Source organism: Styela clava, chromosome 10 (assembly GCF_964204865.1).
Source record: "Styela clava chromosome 10, kaStyClav1.hap1.2, whole genome shotgun sequence".
Lineage (NCBI taxonomy): Eukaryota > Metazoa > Chordata > Ascidiacea > Stolidobranchia > Styelidae > Styela > Styela clava.
The window spans coordinates 9,464,429-9,482,725 of record NC_135259.1 but is presented as its reverse complement, the minus strand read 5'-3'; the positions used below and the strand labels follow the sequence as shown (position 1 = coordinate 9,482,725).

General features: G+C 36.1%; 1 protein-coding gene across 1 annotated transcript; it reads left to right on the top strand.

Moving 5' to 3' along the window:
* The first annotated feature begins 328 nt into the window (after positions 1–328).
* On the top strand, positions 329–3,867 carry LOC120337439 (SPARC-related modular calcium-binding protein 2-like). Its single transcript, XM_039405194.2, has one exon. It carries the CDS (start codon positions 471–473, stop codon positions 2,085–2,087), a length of 1,617 nt encoding a protein of 538 aa, XP_039261128.1. The 5' UTR covers positions 329–470; the 3' UTR covers positions 2,088–3,867.
* Positions 3,868–18,297: the final 14,430 nt, after the last annotated feature.

The window sequence follows — 18,297 nt, the reverse complement described above, 5'->3', positions numbered from 1 at the left end:
TGATTTTTAGAATATTTGAGGCATTTCGCTTACTGTTAAGTGCTCGGAAGGAATACATTATCGTATCGATAACATTGTTAAAGCATTGTTAAATACCATCAAGGTATTTTTGAATACCTCATTTATGTATGAGGAAAGACAGTCAGTGTTAATTTACGTCGAATATTTAACCTTGATCGTTTCGTACGGTGATATTTAGAGATTTTTTATCGGTAATTGATATGAAATTTTGCATAAAATGTAGTGAAAAAAGATTGTTATTATACTTCAGCAGTTTAGATTTTTTGACGAAAACAAGTACCAAGTACTTACAAATACAAATCTGTTATTTCATCTTCTGCATTGGACTTTCTACAGATTTTTTAACCATTTATAACTAATGCCTGATTGATATTGAGAATACATCTGAATAATAATCATACACTGTATATGGAATATTCTTAAATCATATAAAGAGGATATACGGAATCATGATCACGAGTATCCACGTCACTTTTGTCACTGTGTGTATCGTTTTATCAGTCGGTATGAGTTCAAATTCATTGCATTTTGGTGCGGCGACTGCAGGCAACGGTGCGGGAATTCTAGTGCCTGGCGACCCCGCATGTGACTTGGGTTGTACCGAGCACCCGAAAGTATATTTCTGTGCCAGTAATGGACGTACGCTAGACTCTGAATGCAAAGTTCAAGAAGCCCAGTGCAATGATCCCTACTTAAATGTTACGGCGGGAAAATGCAAAAATTCAATCAGGTGTTTGAAAGAAAAAAGATACATTCTAAAGGTACATAGTTTGCCTAACGGCACGCAGCCTGTCCATGTACCGACTTGCAAACCGGATGGATCGTTTGCTCCAATCCAATGTAACGTTTATCTCGGCTATTGCTGGTGTGTCACACCTCTCGGGACAATGAAAAAAAATTCAACATTTGAAATTGGCAAAAAGCCCTCATGTGGGAAGTCAAGGTCCAAGCCAAAGGCCAAAAAGGACAAATGTAAAAATGATGCCGAAAAAGCAGCTTTTGCTCTAAAGCTTCGTGCACTAATTGTTCAGGGCTACGAAAGACATCCTCTTTCAACAAGTCAAATGCAGCGTTCTGTTGTCACAGCGAAGCATACTAAAATGGACAAGAATAACGATGGAAGCCTCAATTTACGAGAAATGAAAAACTTGCTAAGGCCGCATCGGAAGAAACTACCACGAGCATGTACACGAGTTTTCATGGCATTCTGTGACGTAAATGACAATAGAAAAGTATCGGAGTTTGAGTGGAGCATATGCCTTGGAGTCCGCCCATTCAAGCGCAAGCAGCGTGTTATTGTGATTACGAAACCCAGCGACGTATTACAAGAGGAAGAGCCTGAAATAATATCCGTGCCTCAACCATCACCAGTAAACAACGAAAGTCTTCAAACAATGCCACAAGTAAAACGCACGTGTAAAGAAGTGCGATTCGGAATAATCAGAGATAACCCAAAGAATGTGAAAGCCCCCCAGTGTGATGAAACCGACAGTCAATATTGGTCACCGGTACAGTGTCATGGTATGTATTGCTATTGTGTAATGAGTGAAACGGGGGCGCCAATAAAAGGTACCTCTGTCCGTTACGGGAAGCCAAACTGCGAAATAGCAAAGCTTTCTGACGAAATATCGGTTCCTATACCTGGATGCCCGCAACGACTGAAAAGGAAATTCCTCAGTCAAGTACAAAAAGTTCTTGTTGAAGAAATGGTTGAAGCACTCAGCCCCACAGGGGACATTCAATCTGCGTATCCTACAAACCCGGCTCAAACCACGAAAGAGCGTGCTGCGCGTTGGTTTTTCGATGATCTGGATGAAAATGGTGACCGCGTCCTATCTCGCAAAGAGAACAAAAAATTCAAAAAACTACTCAGGGGTAGAAAAGTGACCAAGAAATGCTTGACAAATTTTATTAAACATTGCGACAGGGATTCTGATAAAAAGATTAGAAAGAATGAATTTATAGCTTGCTTAGAAGTTCGACAGCAAGAAAGATATCCCCCTCGGCCTGAGCTCAGTCGCTCCATCACCCAGCTGAAAACTACCGACGATCCGGATAATTTATGAAATTATACAGGGATAGTAGAACTTCCAAAATACATACCAGCAATGTAGTAGAAAAGATCTTTCTCTACATGACAACAAGGTGACATAAGTTGGCCTTATAAAGTACTGCGCTTCGGCGAATCGCAGACATTCTTGCCAGAAATTTCGCCTCGTCGAAATTGCCTGGATAAAGAAATCCGAGTGCTATTGCATTCCATTTACTGCATAAAGATCCTTCAATCCCGGAAACGCTAACATTTCTTTTTGTGAGTCACGAGCAAACTATTTTATTATCGCACTTTAATTACAATTTAAATATGTGTTCGCTGCATAGGTAAGCTCCAATTTAGAATAGACTAATTACACCATCACAAAATACTTTTGTCGTCGTTAAAAGCGCGCAATGATCATACTGCTTATTATGCTAATGTACTTACAGAGCAGTCAAGTGCTTCCCACAGTCAACGGAATCACGATTCAGGGGTAAAACACTGGCAACTGTCGATGATTGGGAATTTTTTAGTCCATTTTCAGACCAACTATATTTGCCAGAAGGAGAACAATTGATTGTGATTTTTTAAAACAATTTCAAAAAGCCTCTTATCCATTTTTATTTCTGTCGATCTTCGAGGCTTTAAAACAAAATTTTGAGCTCTTTTTTCTTTTCTAATTTTGCCCACTAAAGTTTGCTGTGCCTGAAAGCCAAGCAAAGAGTATTTGACCATCCGCATGGTCTACAAGAGTGAATATCACAATGACAAAATCAATTTTAAACGTGTTCTTTCGCTCAAATGAAGTATTGCACTAAATAAAGAGTATATTGTCGCCAAAATGTCGACGAATAATTGCATTCTAAAAGCAATGGTTGTTATTTCCTTCGCCAGATTCGGTATTCGGTGCGACTGAAGTGCTGCCATCCATATCGGGGACGTTTCCTGTCGGAAATTTTACTTCTAAAACTTCAATTACGTTATTTGAGGGTCAGAAAAATATCACTTTGATCGGATATTGAAATAATAATAATGAGTCTTGATCCAAGTAATCTTAATATTTAACTATTAGTTAGCTAATTGGAAGTCGATTTTTGAATTCAAACCCTGATTTGGGGTATGAATCGGGCTATTACGTTCATCATAGAAATCCCGAAATATTCGTTCTGTAAAAGGACATGAGTGACAGCTTAAAACGACCAAAAATAAACAGCACATTGCTTGCTTGATATTATCTTTGCGCGCTGATAAAAAATTTGTTTTTATCTTTGTTGTGCTTTAGGCTTTAATGCGGCTTAACTGTTAATTGAAGTATTACTGTCATATCAGTTGATCGAAATATGATCATTGTATGGCAAAAAGTAAGAGTCACGATTTATTTACTCAAAAATGCATATTTTTCATTATGTTACAATATAATTGTCCCAGGTTTAAATGCCAAACCAGAATCATTATTTTAGGCCATCGAAAAATACTACAAAATGTTCCATCAATTTCAAAATGTTCATAAACCGCTTTTTTATTATAAAATAAGCAAAAGTTAAATTTCGCATCCAAGATCGGTATTTAAATTTGGCTTGAAGGAGAATAATATTATTCGTTTAAGATCCGGTATTTGAAATTAACAAGATTCATATGAAAAATAATTTTGATTATGTGATAATTTGAATACTACACTGCTTCAGCTTTGTACTATATATATATTACAACACACACGAAGAAAATTTTAGGATGTTTTTCGTTATTGTGTTCTTTGTTTTGAATATATTTTTCTGCTAAATTTTTTGCAAATATAAAAAATCGCTGTAACACAGCGCTGTATATTTTTGTGTGTTTAGTTAACATCTATAATAGTTAGTCTGCTACATTTTATTATTATTTAAATACAACTTCACAAAGGTTAGATATTCCGAAATATGTCGATATTATGACAGCTAAAATGCTATAGATACCACGACCAATTTAATCCATGCTAATTTTAAAGAATGTCAACCTGTATGTCAAAATTAAAACGTGGTGTATTTCAAAAAACTGACATATTGAATCTTTTGAATTTGTTCCGTTCATATGTATTTTTACACATTGATTTGGTCTAGTTTTTAATTTAGAAACTACAAGAGCCAATTATACGAATTGTAGTTTTGTTTATAGCTTTCGGATATATGTCGGAATATTTCATTAAAAAGCATTGGAATTCCTAGCTTTCTTGAAGTAGATTAAGAGGCTTTATTTTTGTACAATCCTACCAGACACGTGTGTGTGTGTTTGCGACCTATCCCCGCAGTGTATAAATAAATGAACAAGTAAATTATTTTCCATTGAGAGTTTCGTTCCAATGATAACAAAATGTTGTGTTCTAACGAATTTTTTTATATGCAAAACAGTTTTAAATTTTGCTTCACATGTTCTTTATTATTTTTAATATTTCATGTCGTTTTTCATTATATTTCGTGTTCTCGATAAATAAGTAAAAATAAAAAAAAAATAAAAAATGATGCGTTATAAAACTACTCTCATATAGGCGTTCCTGAGAAAGTGAGTTGACTGAGAAGAGCATCGTATTTGATGGGTAAATGACATCTGCCTCCAGTAATTAATACTAGTTTATTTCTGAAAGTGTGGAAGGTTATAAGCTGGCTGTAAGATTAAATCTTCGTTTTAATTTTATTTTTTTATTTTAAAAAAGAAACTCTACTCTGATATAGTAGCGCCCAAATTTTCACTACACGTTGCGTACTACATTGAGTACGAATAAATAGATGATCAAACTTTGTGGAAATTTAAACCGACGACAAAATTCACAAACGAGAACTCCGCATGAAAATAAATGTTAAAATCTTTATTTATACGGCAAAATTGCATTTTTAGTGAAAATCTAATGAAAGATCGATCCACTTGGTTATGTTGGCTCAAAGTCAAAAGTTATTAGCTGATAGGCGACAGACTTGACGTACACCGCATTTGGTTACGAGTATGGGAGCGGATGTGTTTGCGTATTATGATATCAACAATAAAACAGATATAACGTAGTCGGTGAATATTGGATTCGGAAATATTGCCAAAATGTTTATTTTGTATTTGGACGTCAAATACCACAGATTTAGTCACAAGTGCACGAATTCATAATAGCAATATTCGAAAAATGATTGTCGTCAGGCCAAAACTAAAATTTGATGTCCGAACAAGAATATCATTTGGTCATGCACACCTACCGTAAATGGTAACCAAAACACGACATTTTTAACACTTATGAAAAGTTTTGTACAGCACGCTTGGCATGGAATTTGTGGTATAATTATGCCGATATTGGAATCGCTGAGGTGTGGGATTGTCTCCCGTTCTCACGAAAGGTTTTGGATTTTTTTTGCCAACGCTACATACCAACGGTGCGAGCGTGCAAGCTTGAGACAATTTATTTTCGGTTTCAGGAAATATTTTTATTCATTTCCAGGAGCGTTAACTTACGCCGTTTGGTTCAAATACAACATCGCGTGTGTGGCGTCACCTCAACGAATGACGGTACCGTGGCCTTTTTAAACATCATACTGATTTTCACCAACTACAAAAATATTTATAGCCGAAATTATGTTACCTTTGTAGCACGGTCATTGCCATCGGAAGTTCAGCCTTTTTTTTTATATAACATACTCCTACAATCATGTAATGAGGTTTTGTATTTAACACGTGGACTGAAAAAGCCGCCATCTTTTGCTTGTTGTCCGCCATCTTGTTGGGATTTGAGTAAACTAATATGACATTCCGGATTCAACACCAATTACAACACTATAGTATTGTTGGTTCAAGTATCAAGTATAATATATACATGATATATTTCGTTGTAAAGCAATATTGCTAAGAGGGAATCAACTTGAAAAAAAAATTTGAATATACACGAAAAATCCATTTTCATATTTTGTAACCTTCAACTCCTTGAAAATGACTCATGACTACGCATATATTATGCTACACCACCTCATTGATTTTGTTTATTTTGTAAAAAATGAAATAGTCTGATAACAGGCATGACCGAGCCGTTGATTCAACACCTTCATTTCATATTTGTTGTGAAAGGAAGTCTCAATTTAGCATTCCAACATAGTGCTAGTTTTGTCACGACCTCGCACGTCTTTTTAAACTAGTGGTGGAAAAATGCGTTAGCTTGTGTACACATACCACAGAAGTTTTTTAAGTCTTAAGTTAATACTCCTGTCGTCGCAAGCTAAAAAAGGCTACCGTCTGATATAAAAAATTGAAGACAAATAAAAGCTAGACGCTACGCAGACATATTAATCTAAACTCGGCGATAAAATCCAATTTCTTTTGGGTTGATTGACCCGCTGATTGACGGCCGATGCCTCTCCCACGTATGTTGTAAACTTTAATGAACACTATAATTTTGGCTATCGATGTTTAGCGTGAATACCGGTAGTTTACACAGCCTAAAATTCAGAGAAAAGTTCATTTTTCACCATAAATGACAATGGAATTTGCTTTGAACTAGTCACCATACAATTTTACTTGGATTTGGTATTCTTGCCTGTTGGCGTGAAAACAATCAAATGAATAAGGAAGGTTGTGGTTGGCCTATAACCAGGCAAAATATTGAATATTTTTTCAAGGCGGTTTTGGCGCCATATTTCCTGCCAAATACAATGGAATTATGAATAAGGCGTTACAAAGTTTTATGTCTTAAACATCGTATAAAGTTATTGTCAGCTATTATTATTTGTCGTGGCACGCATACAAAATAAATTCAGTTACAACAAAAATGGCGGATCTTTTTTGTCACGCGCATATTTTGCCATAATTTTGGTCTGGGGTTTGACTCGTTCGAAAATAAGCTTATAAAATAAAATAATATTTGTTCGGATGTTTTCTGTGTCAAAGCACATGCCATAACATTGTACACCTCGTGTATTCTACCTTCTTAGTGCTTGATAAACAAAAGTACTATTGAAAGTAATTGTCCGAAACGTTATCAAACATGCACATACAAATATAGCAATATTTATAAAGTCTTTTTAACACAGAATGTTGCTGTTTAGGCTGTCTTGAATTGTATATTGGACCATGAAAATTAAAATGTTGTGAAGGTTTGAATTACACTACAGCCATTTAAAAACCACTAATGTCAATTGTCATTCCACCCCAATGCATCATACCTTGACAATTGTATATAATTGCCATAGTTGATGTAATAAAATGAATGGCTTTGTTAGGTATAGCACCGTCTTCATACTCACATACTGGTAAACCACTGCTAATAAAAGCTTAGAGTTGGTTCACTAACAGGGTCAAGTAGCACGCGTGCCATTTGAAAAGCGCAAAGCCAACACCATATACGTCTACTTGTATTCAGTAAAAACAGAATAGTGATGACACAAACAAGTTATAAGAGAAAGCAATGAGAATTCCTTCAAATCGGTTATGTGGAAATGACTATTCGAGGAAGGAACCCAATATTTTCACTAAATTCATGCTTAATATTACAGGGTAGCCAAAGGTCTCGCGTGGCACTTAGATACGGTTCGCTTGACATTGGTAAGTGGCACTATCAAACCCATCGAAACCTATGTTCAACCTCTTACGTTAGGTATTTCATTTGTTGATATGTCTGCTCAGACCCAACCACCCTTTAGAAAAATTTTCAAATACCTGTCATGGGTTGTTGATGCTGACTGGAGTTTTTTTTATCGTATATCCCTTTTTCAATTTCAATCGACTTTGTAATGATATTAAAACAAGAAAATCTAAATACGATTTACATCAACGTTATCTTGTGGCATTAAGACAAGCAGACGACAAGAAACACGACTCCTTTTAACCACGATGTCTTCCCGCACCTTAGCACAAAAAAATACGATGGTCGCTAAAATATTATAGATGTAATATTGTTATCCAAACAAAGCATTTAATATTTTCGAGAGCAGAAAATATAATATATATATCCTATTAAGAAACAGGTGCAACTGCGCATACGTGGATTACATTGCACGGAGAAAACATCGGAAACATCTGACGAATGGCTTAATAAACTGGAATCTTGGATAAAGTGGCATTTTAAAGGAAACCTACCATGTTAACATCAACAAAACAGCATTGACTTAAGTATCTATCATAGACGTACTCGTTACCCATATATCTGAAATTAAACCCCACAAAATGCTTTATTTCACAAGCTCCTGCAAAGTTCACATGAAAAGCCAATTTCCTCAAACAGATGTCCGCTATTTATGTCCGAACCGTATTCCGTGGACGGAAATAACTAATGTATTGTAATCCAACAGCCCAGACTAGATTAAGCACTTGATACAAGAAGTATTAGGTCGGATCAAAGTATTTTCACCTGGTCGTGTGTGACTTAGTAAACCGTATCCTCAGGATTATCAGACAAAAGTTTTTAAAATCGACACACCGGGACAGATGTAGCCTACTTTAATTTGTCTATATTAGATGCTTATTTCTGGACATACCACGAAAATAATAATGATTTCCGTTCTCTTGACCCTGTCAAATCACATATAATGGACTGGTCGTGATCGTCCGAAGAAATATTCGATAGTGCGTAGTTTCATATTGGGAAAGCTTTCCAGATATCTGTCACACAGTCGCGCAAATAAATTCGTTACTCTTCAAAGTGATAAAGAAATCATCTTCCAAAATAGACATTGGCATAAATCTATTCGTCGAGATTGGGACATGTGGTTTTTTCTCTCAAACGTTTTCAAAATTGTGTACTGTCGTACGCCCACTTTTGAATAACATGAGAGCAAATGAGCAACGCTCAAATATATGGACATGAATGTCAAAAACAAGTAGTACGGTTATGTAATCTTTCACGGTACCGTAGTCTTTACGACCTTCAGAACGCAACGATCGCGAACGCGTCACAATGTGCGCTATATTTGATTTTGTTGAGGTCATCAGATTAAAAATTCGAATTCAATACACACCACACAAATTTGAGAAATAAATAAAAGTGATAGCCCTCAAGCGACAACAACAATCTTTAATAAGCACGTGAGAACGTGAATGCAGTCAGTCGAGTAATTCAAGAGGAAAACGATTTTTTTTTCATACCAATAAGAACAAGAATTCTAACAACAACAAAGTAATACCAAAATCATCTATAGGCCCACTTCGTGGGCAACTAGATGCTTCAGAAATTTTGTTTGCTGTTGCGCAAAGGTTACATGCGAAAACTGATTGGATATCTCAGCCTTCTCAGCTACCACCGCCTATGAAAATCAGGTTATGGCACACACAAATGAGGTCATGTTCCCAGTAAAGCTATGCATTACACCAACCGGATAGATAGTAAAACTATTTTGTTTATGTAGAATATTAATGGGGGGCAAATTATTTTTTGTATAATGACGTAATACGACGCTCACTCGTGCCTTTTGCTTCAAACAAAGCCAGACAAAAGTAGCCACTGATATCCAACAATATATTAAAGAATCGCTCTACAGACGTACTTTGCTGTCGAAGTTATTCAAGGCATTTGGTGAAAGGATTATTGATAGCGAGCAAGGAAACGTCCGGTTTTTAGTATATCGTTCAAGAACATAGCACAATGGTGTTGGAAAAGGCAACATCAAAAGTTTTTCGTAAAGTCAAGTCAAACGCAACTGAAGTTATAACACGTAGGTAAAAAGTATCACAGACGGATGACGGTAATATTATAATTCCATGTAATATTAACTTACGAACACAAAGCGTTGTGATATCGATTTTTTAAAGCTTTCAAACAAAAGCCATCTAGCGTTTAAAGTTAAATCGAAGATTTAAAAAAAAAGATTTGACTTAATACGTCTATCAATGTGAGGTACAAAGGGGTATGTACATGAAGTAATACAGTAAGACCCATCTCTCACCACAATAAGCTATATCGTTTAAATAAGCTACCACGATGAAATATCAATTATCGATAAGAGTGCAATCCCACCCGGATTATAAACCAAATTTTATTGAGCTTTCGCGTACACAAAGTGGTCACAGTTGACTTGAAGATATTTCGAAATGTAAAAAACGGTGTAAAGTAAAACGATGGATAAGTTTATCGTGTGTATATTTAATCAAGCCAGAAAATGTTTGCATTGCAGGTAAAATGATATTATAACATAACGATTTTCTTCCTTTCCACTAATCTTTTAAGAATAATTTAAATGCATATAGCGTTAGTTGTGGCTCGCATAGCATGGTGATGAAACCATTGAGAAATAGTGGTTTAATTTGTTGGATATTTAAAGAAATAGCGATGAGATATCTTTCAAAAATATTTACTTTTCGGTATGTTCACGCCTAACCTGACATGAATATATCGGATACGGGTCAGCTAAAAGGGTTAAGTTGGCCGACGGCGGGCTTGGCTCGATGACAGACTTCTATAGAATTGATATAGACATCGCCAAAAACTTTCTCCAAAATAAACAATGGTCATGTGCTGCCGTCACCGGATATTAAAATGGAGCACGAAATATAAAAATGAACTTTGCGGGTTGCGAGTTTTTTTTTACTGGAGACAAACAAACAGACAATTGACATTTAGCAAAGTCATACTGTTAAGATCGTTTGAGCAATTACAACTTGCTCAGTATTAAAGGACTTTATCATGGGAACGAACAGGCAAGAACATTTTTCCTAATAACCGAATCGGAAAATGAGTACACGCGTAAATCGTAGTCCTAAATATTGCATCAGTCTAAATGAATGTTTCCAAGTATTCACTTTGGTTGTCAATAAATATACTACGCCATGAAAACATCTAAAAATTTCATTGGAGGGAAAATATCCACAATACCTCCAAATATTTATGTGTAGATTTGCGATTAAGAATTTGTATTTCGACTTTATATGAAGCTATTACATTTTTACTGCTAATTTATCACCCTCAGCTGTGATATCAGTACATTCCCACCAGACGGATAAAAATTCATATGATCGTAACTATAAATATTGAATCATGATTTAACCTCAAGAATTTAGTTTTCATGATTCACGTTTTTATAAACAGATGGTGTTTGACTTGTAGTTACTGCGAGGACTGATTTTGTTGACGATAAGTACGGAAAATTGGACTACATATTTTGAAACAAAAGTCTGTTTCATTGCTCACGTTTTGAGTGTATTTTACCTGAACTACTATAAGCCATGGGTAATTTTAAATTTTGTCACGATCTATGGCGATGAGATGTGTGATTCGTGAGATTAAAAGTATATACCAGGTATTATTTCACATAAAATTACCAAAAATAATTTAACATTCGTTCAATTGAGACTGAATCTACAGGGTGTCACTATAATTTTACATTATTATTTAGCAGATTTTCTACCGGATCAACTCGAAACAATCTCAAAAGTGAAACATATTTTCACAACTAGTCTACAGAATTTCTGCTTGATTTCAACTACATTAAATAAATTCCCAAAAAAGAATCATGAATTCTTCCCGCCACGAGAACCTCGTCTGAAGTTCAATATATTATACCAATTATAACGAAACAATTTTCCCACTTTTGTTAAAGTATGTCAGCGCATTTCCACAAAATACTTTCACCGCATAATTCTATTCTCCATCAGTAGGAGGGCGATGCCCTGGGTCGGAGCGCCACCCACATTTATGCTTCACTGATTAAATCTTGGGAAGAATTTGATTTTAATTTGCTTGGTCTAAATATTGCCAGGTGCTGTTATTTGCCTTCTCTTGTGAAGAAAGATGTCGTCATTCAGTGATTCCATTTTCAACAAGCAAAGCGGTCTCAATCGGATGCTAATATATTTATCGTATCTTCCCTTTTTCATGTCAATTTTTTATCAAGTGTCGTCTCCGATTAGAATGCATAATGCATTGTTAGAATGCTTGGCTCGTGGACAAATGAAAAAATTCTGGACTCCATTATTTATACATAGTACATACATATATATTCCTTCGCGAAACATGGAATGACAAAAATCAGAAGCAATTGTAATTGTATGCCTCGTTATGCGAATAAAAGCAAACCCCCTAGTGTACACTGGAAATAACACAATTGTCAGTACTTATTAACAGCTTGATATGGTGACATGAAACGTTGCTTGCTACGAATATTAGAATTCAAAAAATCTGCATTGCTTCCGGTATTTTATGCTTCAAAAATAATTTATTTGATACTTGTATCGAAATTCGGTCTCATGATATAAAAATCTACTTTGGGCTGTCGATAGGTATTTTTCGATACAATCAAAGCCATTTGCCTAGCTATGTATGGTCCATACCCGTTCGACAGCGTTGATTTGACGATAATTGAAAAACCAGTTACAGATCGCTTGATCTGAATACCAATCCCACCGTAGTGATGTAACAACATAAACAAACAAATAATCATTTTATGGATTCCACGCAGGGTAAAGTAAGGGAACATTACGTCTTAATTACCGATAACGTTGAACACCTGTGTAGTGGTTTGCAATTCAAACAACTGAGGAAACAACCTCTTCCGGAAAAATAAATAATCGTTAAGTCAAAGGCCATACATCATGCATGAGTCTAGTCAGTAGGTCCAGTCAAATACTTGTTTTATGCTCGCATTGCAAATTTAGAATGCGTATGTTGACTGGATATTAGCGTTGCACATTGACGGTAATATGGAAAACCTAGATTCATTTGCAGGAGTTGAATAAAACGATAAATTTTTCGATTCGAATGAGATTGGAAATAAGTTCATTGTTGCCTAGCTGATTTATTGTTGACTTAAACGTGTTCAATGGAATCTCCATTGCATGAAAAATGTATTCATGTGTATACGTATTAAAGCTTGTTAGTATAGTTTGCATATTCAACTCCATTGATCTGAAACACGTAACTGGTAAACTATTCCATATACACTGCAGCCACACCCGACGCTTTAAATCCAAAATGTATCAATCCAGGCAATCAAAAAAAAAAGAACAATAAAGATGATTGCTCACCTACTTCCCAGTACACCGCGAGGAAAATCTTCTTCACCAGTTCGCATTTAAAATCCAGAAAAAATCTGAAACGTAGACTTTCTAAATGTCTTTTTGAAGATCAGTCAACTAATCAGTCAACGGTAATCAGCAAGATTAGGTAAACGCATATAGATGAACGGTATACGGTACTGCAAGGGCGCGCCAATTGTGAAATTTATAGTTGCCAGATGCATGCTATTAAAATTACGCATATTGTGTATTTTAAAACTGATATTAAAATTTTAATACATGTTGCTAATTATTCAAAAAGATTGCTATAACGAGCAAACTGATACCACTTGTTTAAATATTGTGTTTGTGAAATTTTCAGTAGGACCAGCCTGAGGTAAGATATTTGAACTACACATGTACACTATTACCTGTTGGTCATCATTGGCTCCCAAGGTGAATAATACAAATGAAAAAGATTCCAGAACAAAATACCATTTGAAAGATTTCATGAGGTTTATATTCAAACATACATTCTGCTAAATGATTGTTGTTGTTTCTGTTATTGATATTACTTCAAAAATCTTTACTGCTTTCTTCTTGGCTACTTACTTTCAAAGTTTCAAAAGTAACTCACATAAGTGTTACCTAGAAGGCTATTACTTTTCTAGTTTTAAATATTTCTTTGGATGCTGTTATTCAAAAATACCTTGCTACATGGATTTTCGCTAGATTGATTTTGGTAATCAACGAACACCATATGATTACGATCGGTTAGAAACACTCTCACTTCGTGTTATATTTCGGACATGGCTCTCAATGTGCATAATGACTAGCATATATTTCGATCTTGCCAGGAGAAGTTACTTGCATGTTATCGTGTTATCTAGTTTTTATTTCAAAGAGAAAACGACCCTAAAATATGTAATGCCTAATTCGATTATTGTCTGGTAGCCATACTATCTCGAATGTATCAGTGGTATTAAATAACGTATTGGGACATTGATTAATTGCCTTAGATAAAAGATAAGATGGAGCGCCGAGGACACCAAGAATGATATGAAAAACATAGATTCACAGCTGTCATAAACTGTTAGTGAGCCAATCCACAATACCTTGACTAATGGCCCCTTTAATGTTTCGTGCGGTACAACTTTCGTGTAGATTACATAAGTGGTTTTTGGCTTCAGGTGTTTCGATGCCGTGATTGACGAAATCTGATAACTTCTCATCCATCTTTCTCTGCTCTGGTCGGAAATAAACGAGGTAATTACATGTTTGTTGCAAACCCATAAAATACAATGTATCTGAACACGGATGATGATAAAAACTTGATAGCCGTGTGTTGTCCTAGCGCTGTTAAAATGATCACAGTATATGGATAGTCTAAAAGATAAGTGCATCTTACTCCTTGTCGTTTTGCCGCGATCTACTGTAGATGGCATTCTATGTTCTTCGGAAAAACTGTGAGCGTTTTTTTTGAAGACTTTTGATAAAACAAAATCCAGGTGCAACTTTTACATTCACATGATGAGAATTTGACACACGAGATGATGTTCGTCATTAACAGTAGCTCTTTCTTTCTGCATTGTACGTCATATTCGGTTAACTTTCTACCTTTGTTGTTTCACGCTTAAAAATACTGTTTCAATTCAAACTTTTAGGCGGCTAAATTACAATCTTTGTTTGCATATACATTCACATGCCTAGGATTTGTCACTCGAGATGATGTACTTCAATGAGAGTAGCTACAGATTTCTACAGTTACGTCATAATCGATTGACTTTCCACCTTTATTGTTTTACGCGTAAAAATACTGTTTTAAATTTAAATTAATCTTTTTTAAACGGCTGTAGGCATGTATCATTTCAAAACAAGGACGAATGGATACTGTCACAAAGAAAACCACAAGCCAGGTGTTAAAGCTTCGCCAAATGCGTCACAAGAGGTCAAAAACGCATTTTAAAACATCTGTTCTGGTGACATTCTTTCTGCATATAAAGGCTAGTGCTATTTCTTTTGTATATATATCTTTCCTAGTTTTTGTACTTAGTTTAATTCAGTTTCATGGGGAAATGCAAATCGAGGCTATAATCATGTGTTAGATTGAGATGTAATTTCTGACGATAGTTTTTCCATTACAGGAGATTGAACTAAATTTTGAAGAAATGTAATATTTAATAATACAAGAAAAAAACGCTTAAATATGTGGAGACGAAGGCTAAAACAAAGTGGTATGCAATCTTTTACAATGCCGGTAGTCTGATCACCAGATCACGGAACCACGACACGCAATTTTTAATTTTGATGACGTCATCGTACAAAACTACGAAGTGGAAATCGAATACCATAGAGCCCACAGATATTTTTGAAATAAATAAAACTAATAGCCTTCTAGCGACAACAACAAGCTTAACCACTGATAATTTCAAAAGCAATTTGTCCGGTAATTGAAGAGAAAATTGACTTTTTCACAACAGTCACATAACAACAAAACGGTCCATAGGTCCATTTCGTGTCCAATAAAAAAAAAAAAAAACATATATGTATAAAACGTACTTGCATAAGCCGCTCAGAAATCCGAAGAATTGCAGATTCGTTCATTTGTGAGCCATTTATATTCGGGGTATAGCCTACTATTGTCATGTGACGAATTTTCCATTTGCCATCAATTCCTCTTTGCTCACTGGTACCACGATGTGTTTATAGATTAGTTACTAATCACCGACTCGACAATATTTTGTCAATGTTCGATCACGACTTTTTTATTTGACTTTCTCCAGCATTCTAAACTTTAGGCGAAAAGCTGTAATAGGCTACAAGTTTTTTGCAGTTGACACGCCAAGTTTTTGCAAGCTTTCAAATGCCACGCTTATTTGCAATGACGTCACATCAATGACAGTACTTCTCATAAAAATACGGGCTCATGGGAATGTTGCGAATATTAGTATCATATCTCTTATGCAGCCAATAGATAGGTTTCAACTTTATTAAATGAAGTAGGACTGTTTACTAGCATATAACTGTTTGCGTGAAGCCAAGAAGTCGTAGTTTTATCGTTGGACACAGCAATGGCAAGTTTAGCAATGTCTTCAATTCCATGTCATCACGGGTTTGATCGTATGAGACAGCATTGCGGGGATCCTCTATTGAAGCAGTTCACCCCATGGAAAACCATCAATGAGCGTTATTTCCTATAGAAAAATTATCGTGTATACCATTTACTGTTTCCATTTACACCGTTTCAGTTACTTCATTCTTTTCTCACCCAACTGTGTTACGTCACCATCCACAAGATCCAAGTATAATTGTTTGGCAATAATATTGATGCCGCATGTAGGCGCTACAGAGTCGAGTTTGCCGCCATTAATGGATATTGCACCATACTTGCGAGAGTTCAGCAGCCGAGTTCTGATTAGAGATGTACCGATACCACTTTTGTCGCCGATACCGATACCCATCCGATACCAGCTAAAAACGCCGATATTACCGATATTCCGATACCGATACTATGTAATTATTACTTAATTAGGTATGCTGTGTAGGGCAGACGGGTTAAAACAATGGTCTTTAAGCGTTGTTCAGAGTACACATTATTTCAGATCGAAAAAAAGATATATATATCACATAATATGAAATTAATGTTTGGTATCCATATGCTGTAACTGATTAAGATACATTGTACAGTAACGCTAGTAATCTCGGTGTTCAATTAAAAAACTCATAAGCCGGGATGTCCAATTTGAATTTAATGTTAATATCGCGAACTTCGAATATCGTTATTCGTGTTTAAAAGAATATCGAATATCACCCACACCAGTGACGGCGCGTGGTCATTTTGACAACCGGGGCAAGCTACTGCGGGACCAAGTCACCCCCATCTACGGGGACAGGATGAGCGCTGTAAGTTCTCCCATCATTTTATGAGTATAAAAACCATTCCATCGGTAACAACCAATCGGCAAAAGCGACAATTTTTAACGATAAGAAAGTGTCTTTAAAACCGGTCCAAGTCAAGGGATTAATAAATATAGACATAGTTTATTTTGAAACCTCTTTCAAAAGGAAAGGCAATATTTACTCAGATAAATACAATGACATATTAACAGAAACTTCGGGAAAGCAGACAAAACCTAAAATAAGGTTTAAAACGTTACTATGAAGAAAGGAAAGCTAATGCAAAGATAAGGACATGCGTCGCTCACTCGTAGATATATATGCTGCTAGACTTCTACTGCTTGAACATGTATGCAACACGCCGCGGTTTCTTGGAAACAAAATGCTCAATAACGCGCTGATCAAAGTCATGCATCCCAGAAATAACGTCTCTGTGAATGGATAAAACAGCCAAGGAATTTAATCTATCTTGCTTCATTGTGTTTCTGAGATACGTTTTAATACGCTTCAGCGTGCTGAATGTTCGCTCTGCGTCGGCGGAAGAAATAGGCGTCGTCAAAATGATGGCCAGAAATTTTGCAGACGCCGCAAAGGTAGTTACTAGAGTGTTATCTATGAGGAACCCATAGAGCGCGCAAGTTGATGTGATGTTCAAAAAAGTTTGATTGGTGTATATACATCGCAATTCATTTTCCAATTTACCCACGTTTATCATGGGGTAAAATTTGGAGACAGTAGCCAACAAATGGATGGGAAATTGACGTGCAAATTTTGAAAAATTTTTGGGGTTCATCAAAGAGAACGCGGCAAGGTGTTCAGTGCGCAGACGATCGCCTATTTGATTCACCAGAATGTCACAGCATTCCTTTGCAGACAAAATCAAACGCTGCGTTGTTTGCCCGCGGCGTAAAAAAGCACTCCATGTGTCGTCGTATTTTATTGTTACCCGGATACGAGAAACAGCATCGCAGAAGTCTGAAATACACGACTGCACAGACGCTCCATCCATTAGCCTTGACTGCAATGCGCCGTATAATACATCCACGTGATAGAATATTGTGGAGAAAAAAGCAAGAAAAAATGAAAACTCACCATCTTCTAGCAGACCTTTAGACCTGCCGCCTCCCTCACAGAGCGTTCGTCCCAAACCGGAGAGCTCTGAATGCCATTGAAACACTCAATGAGCTCAGACCTAATTTCGGACACGCCCTGCACCACGCGTGATTGGAAGTTCCAACGTGTTGGTGCACAAGCTGGGAGACGGCGGCTACATATCTGGCGAAGGAGGTCAGAGCGCTTCGGCGAAACGGAAAAAAATGAAGAAAACCCCGAAACATTTGCAAAAAATATACGGACGAGAGGGGTATCAAGACACATATTTTTAATAACGAGGTTAAATTGGTGTGCATAACAATGTAAAAAAT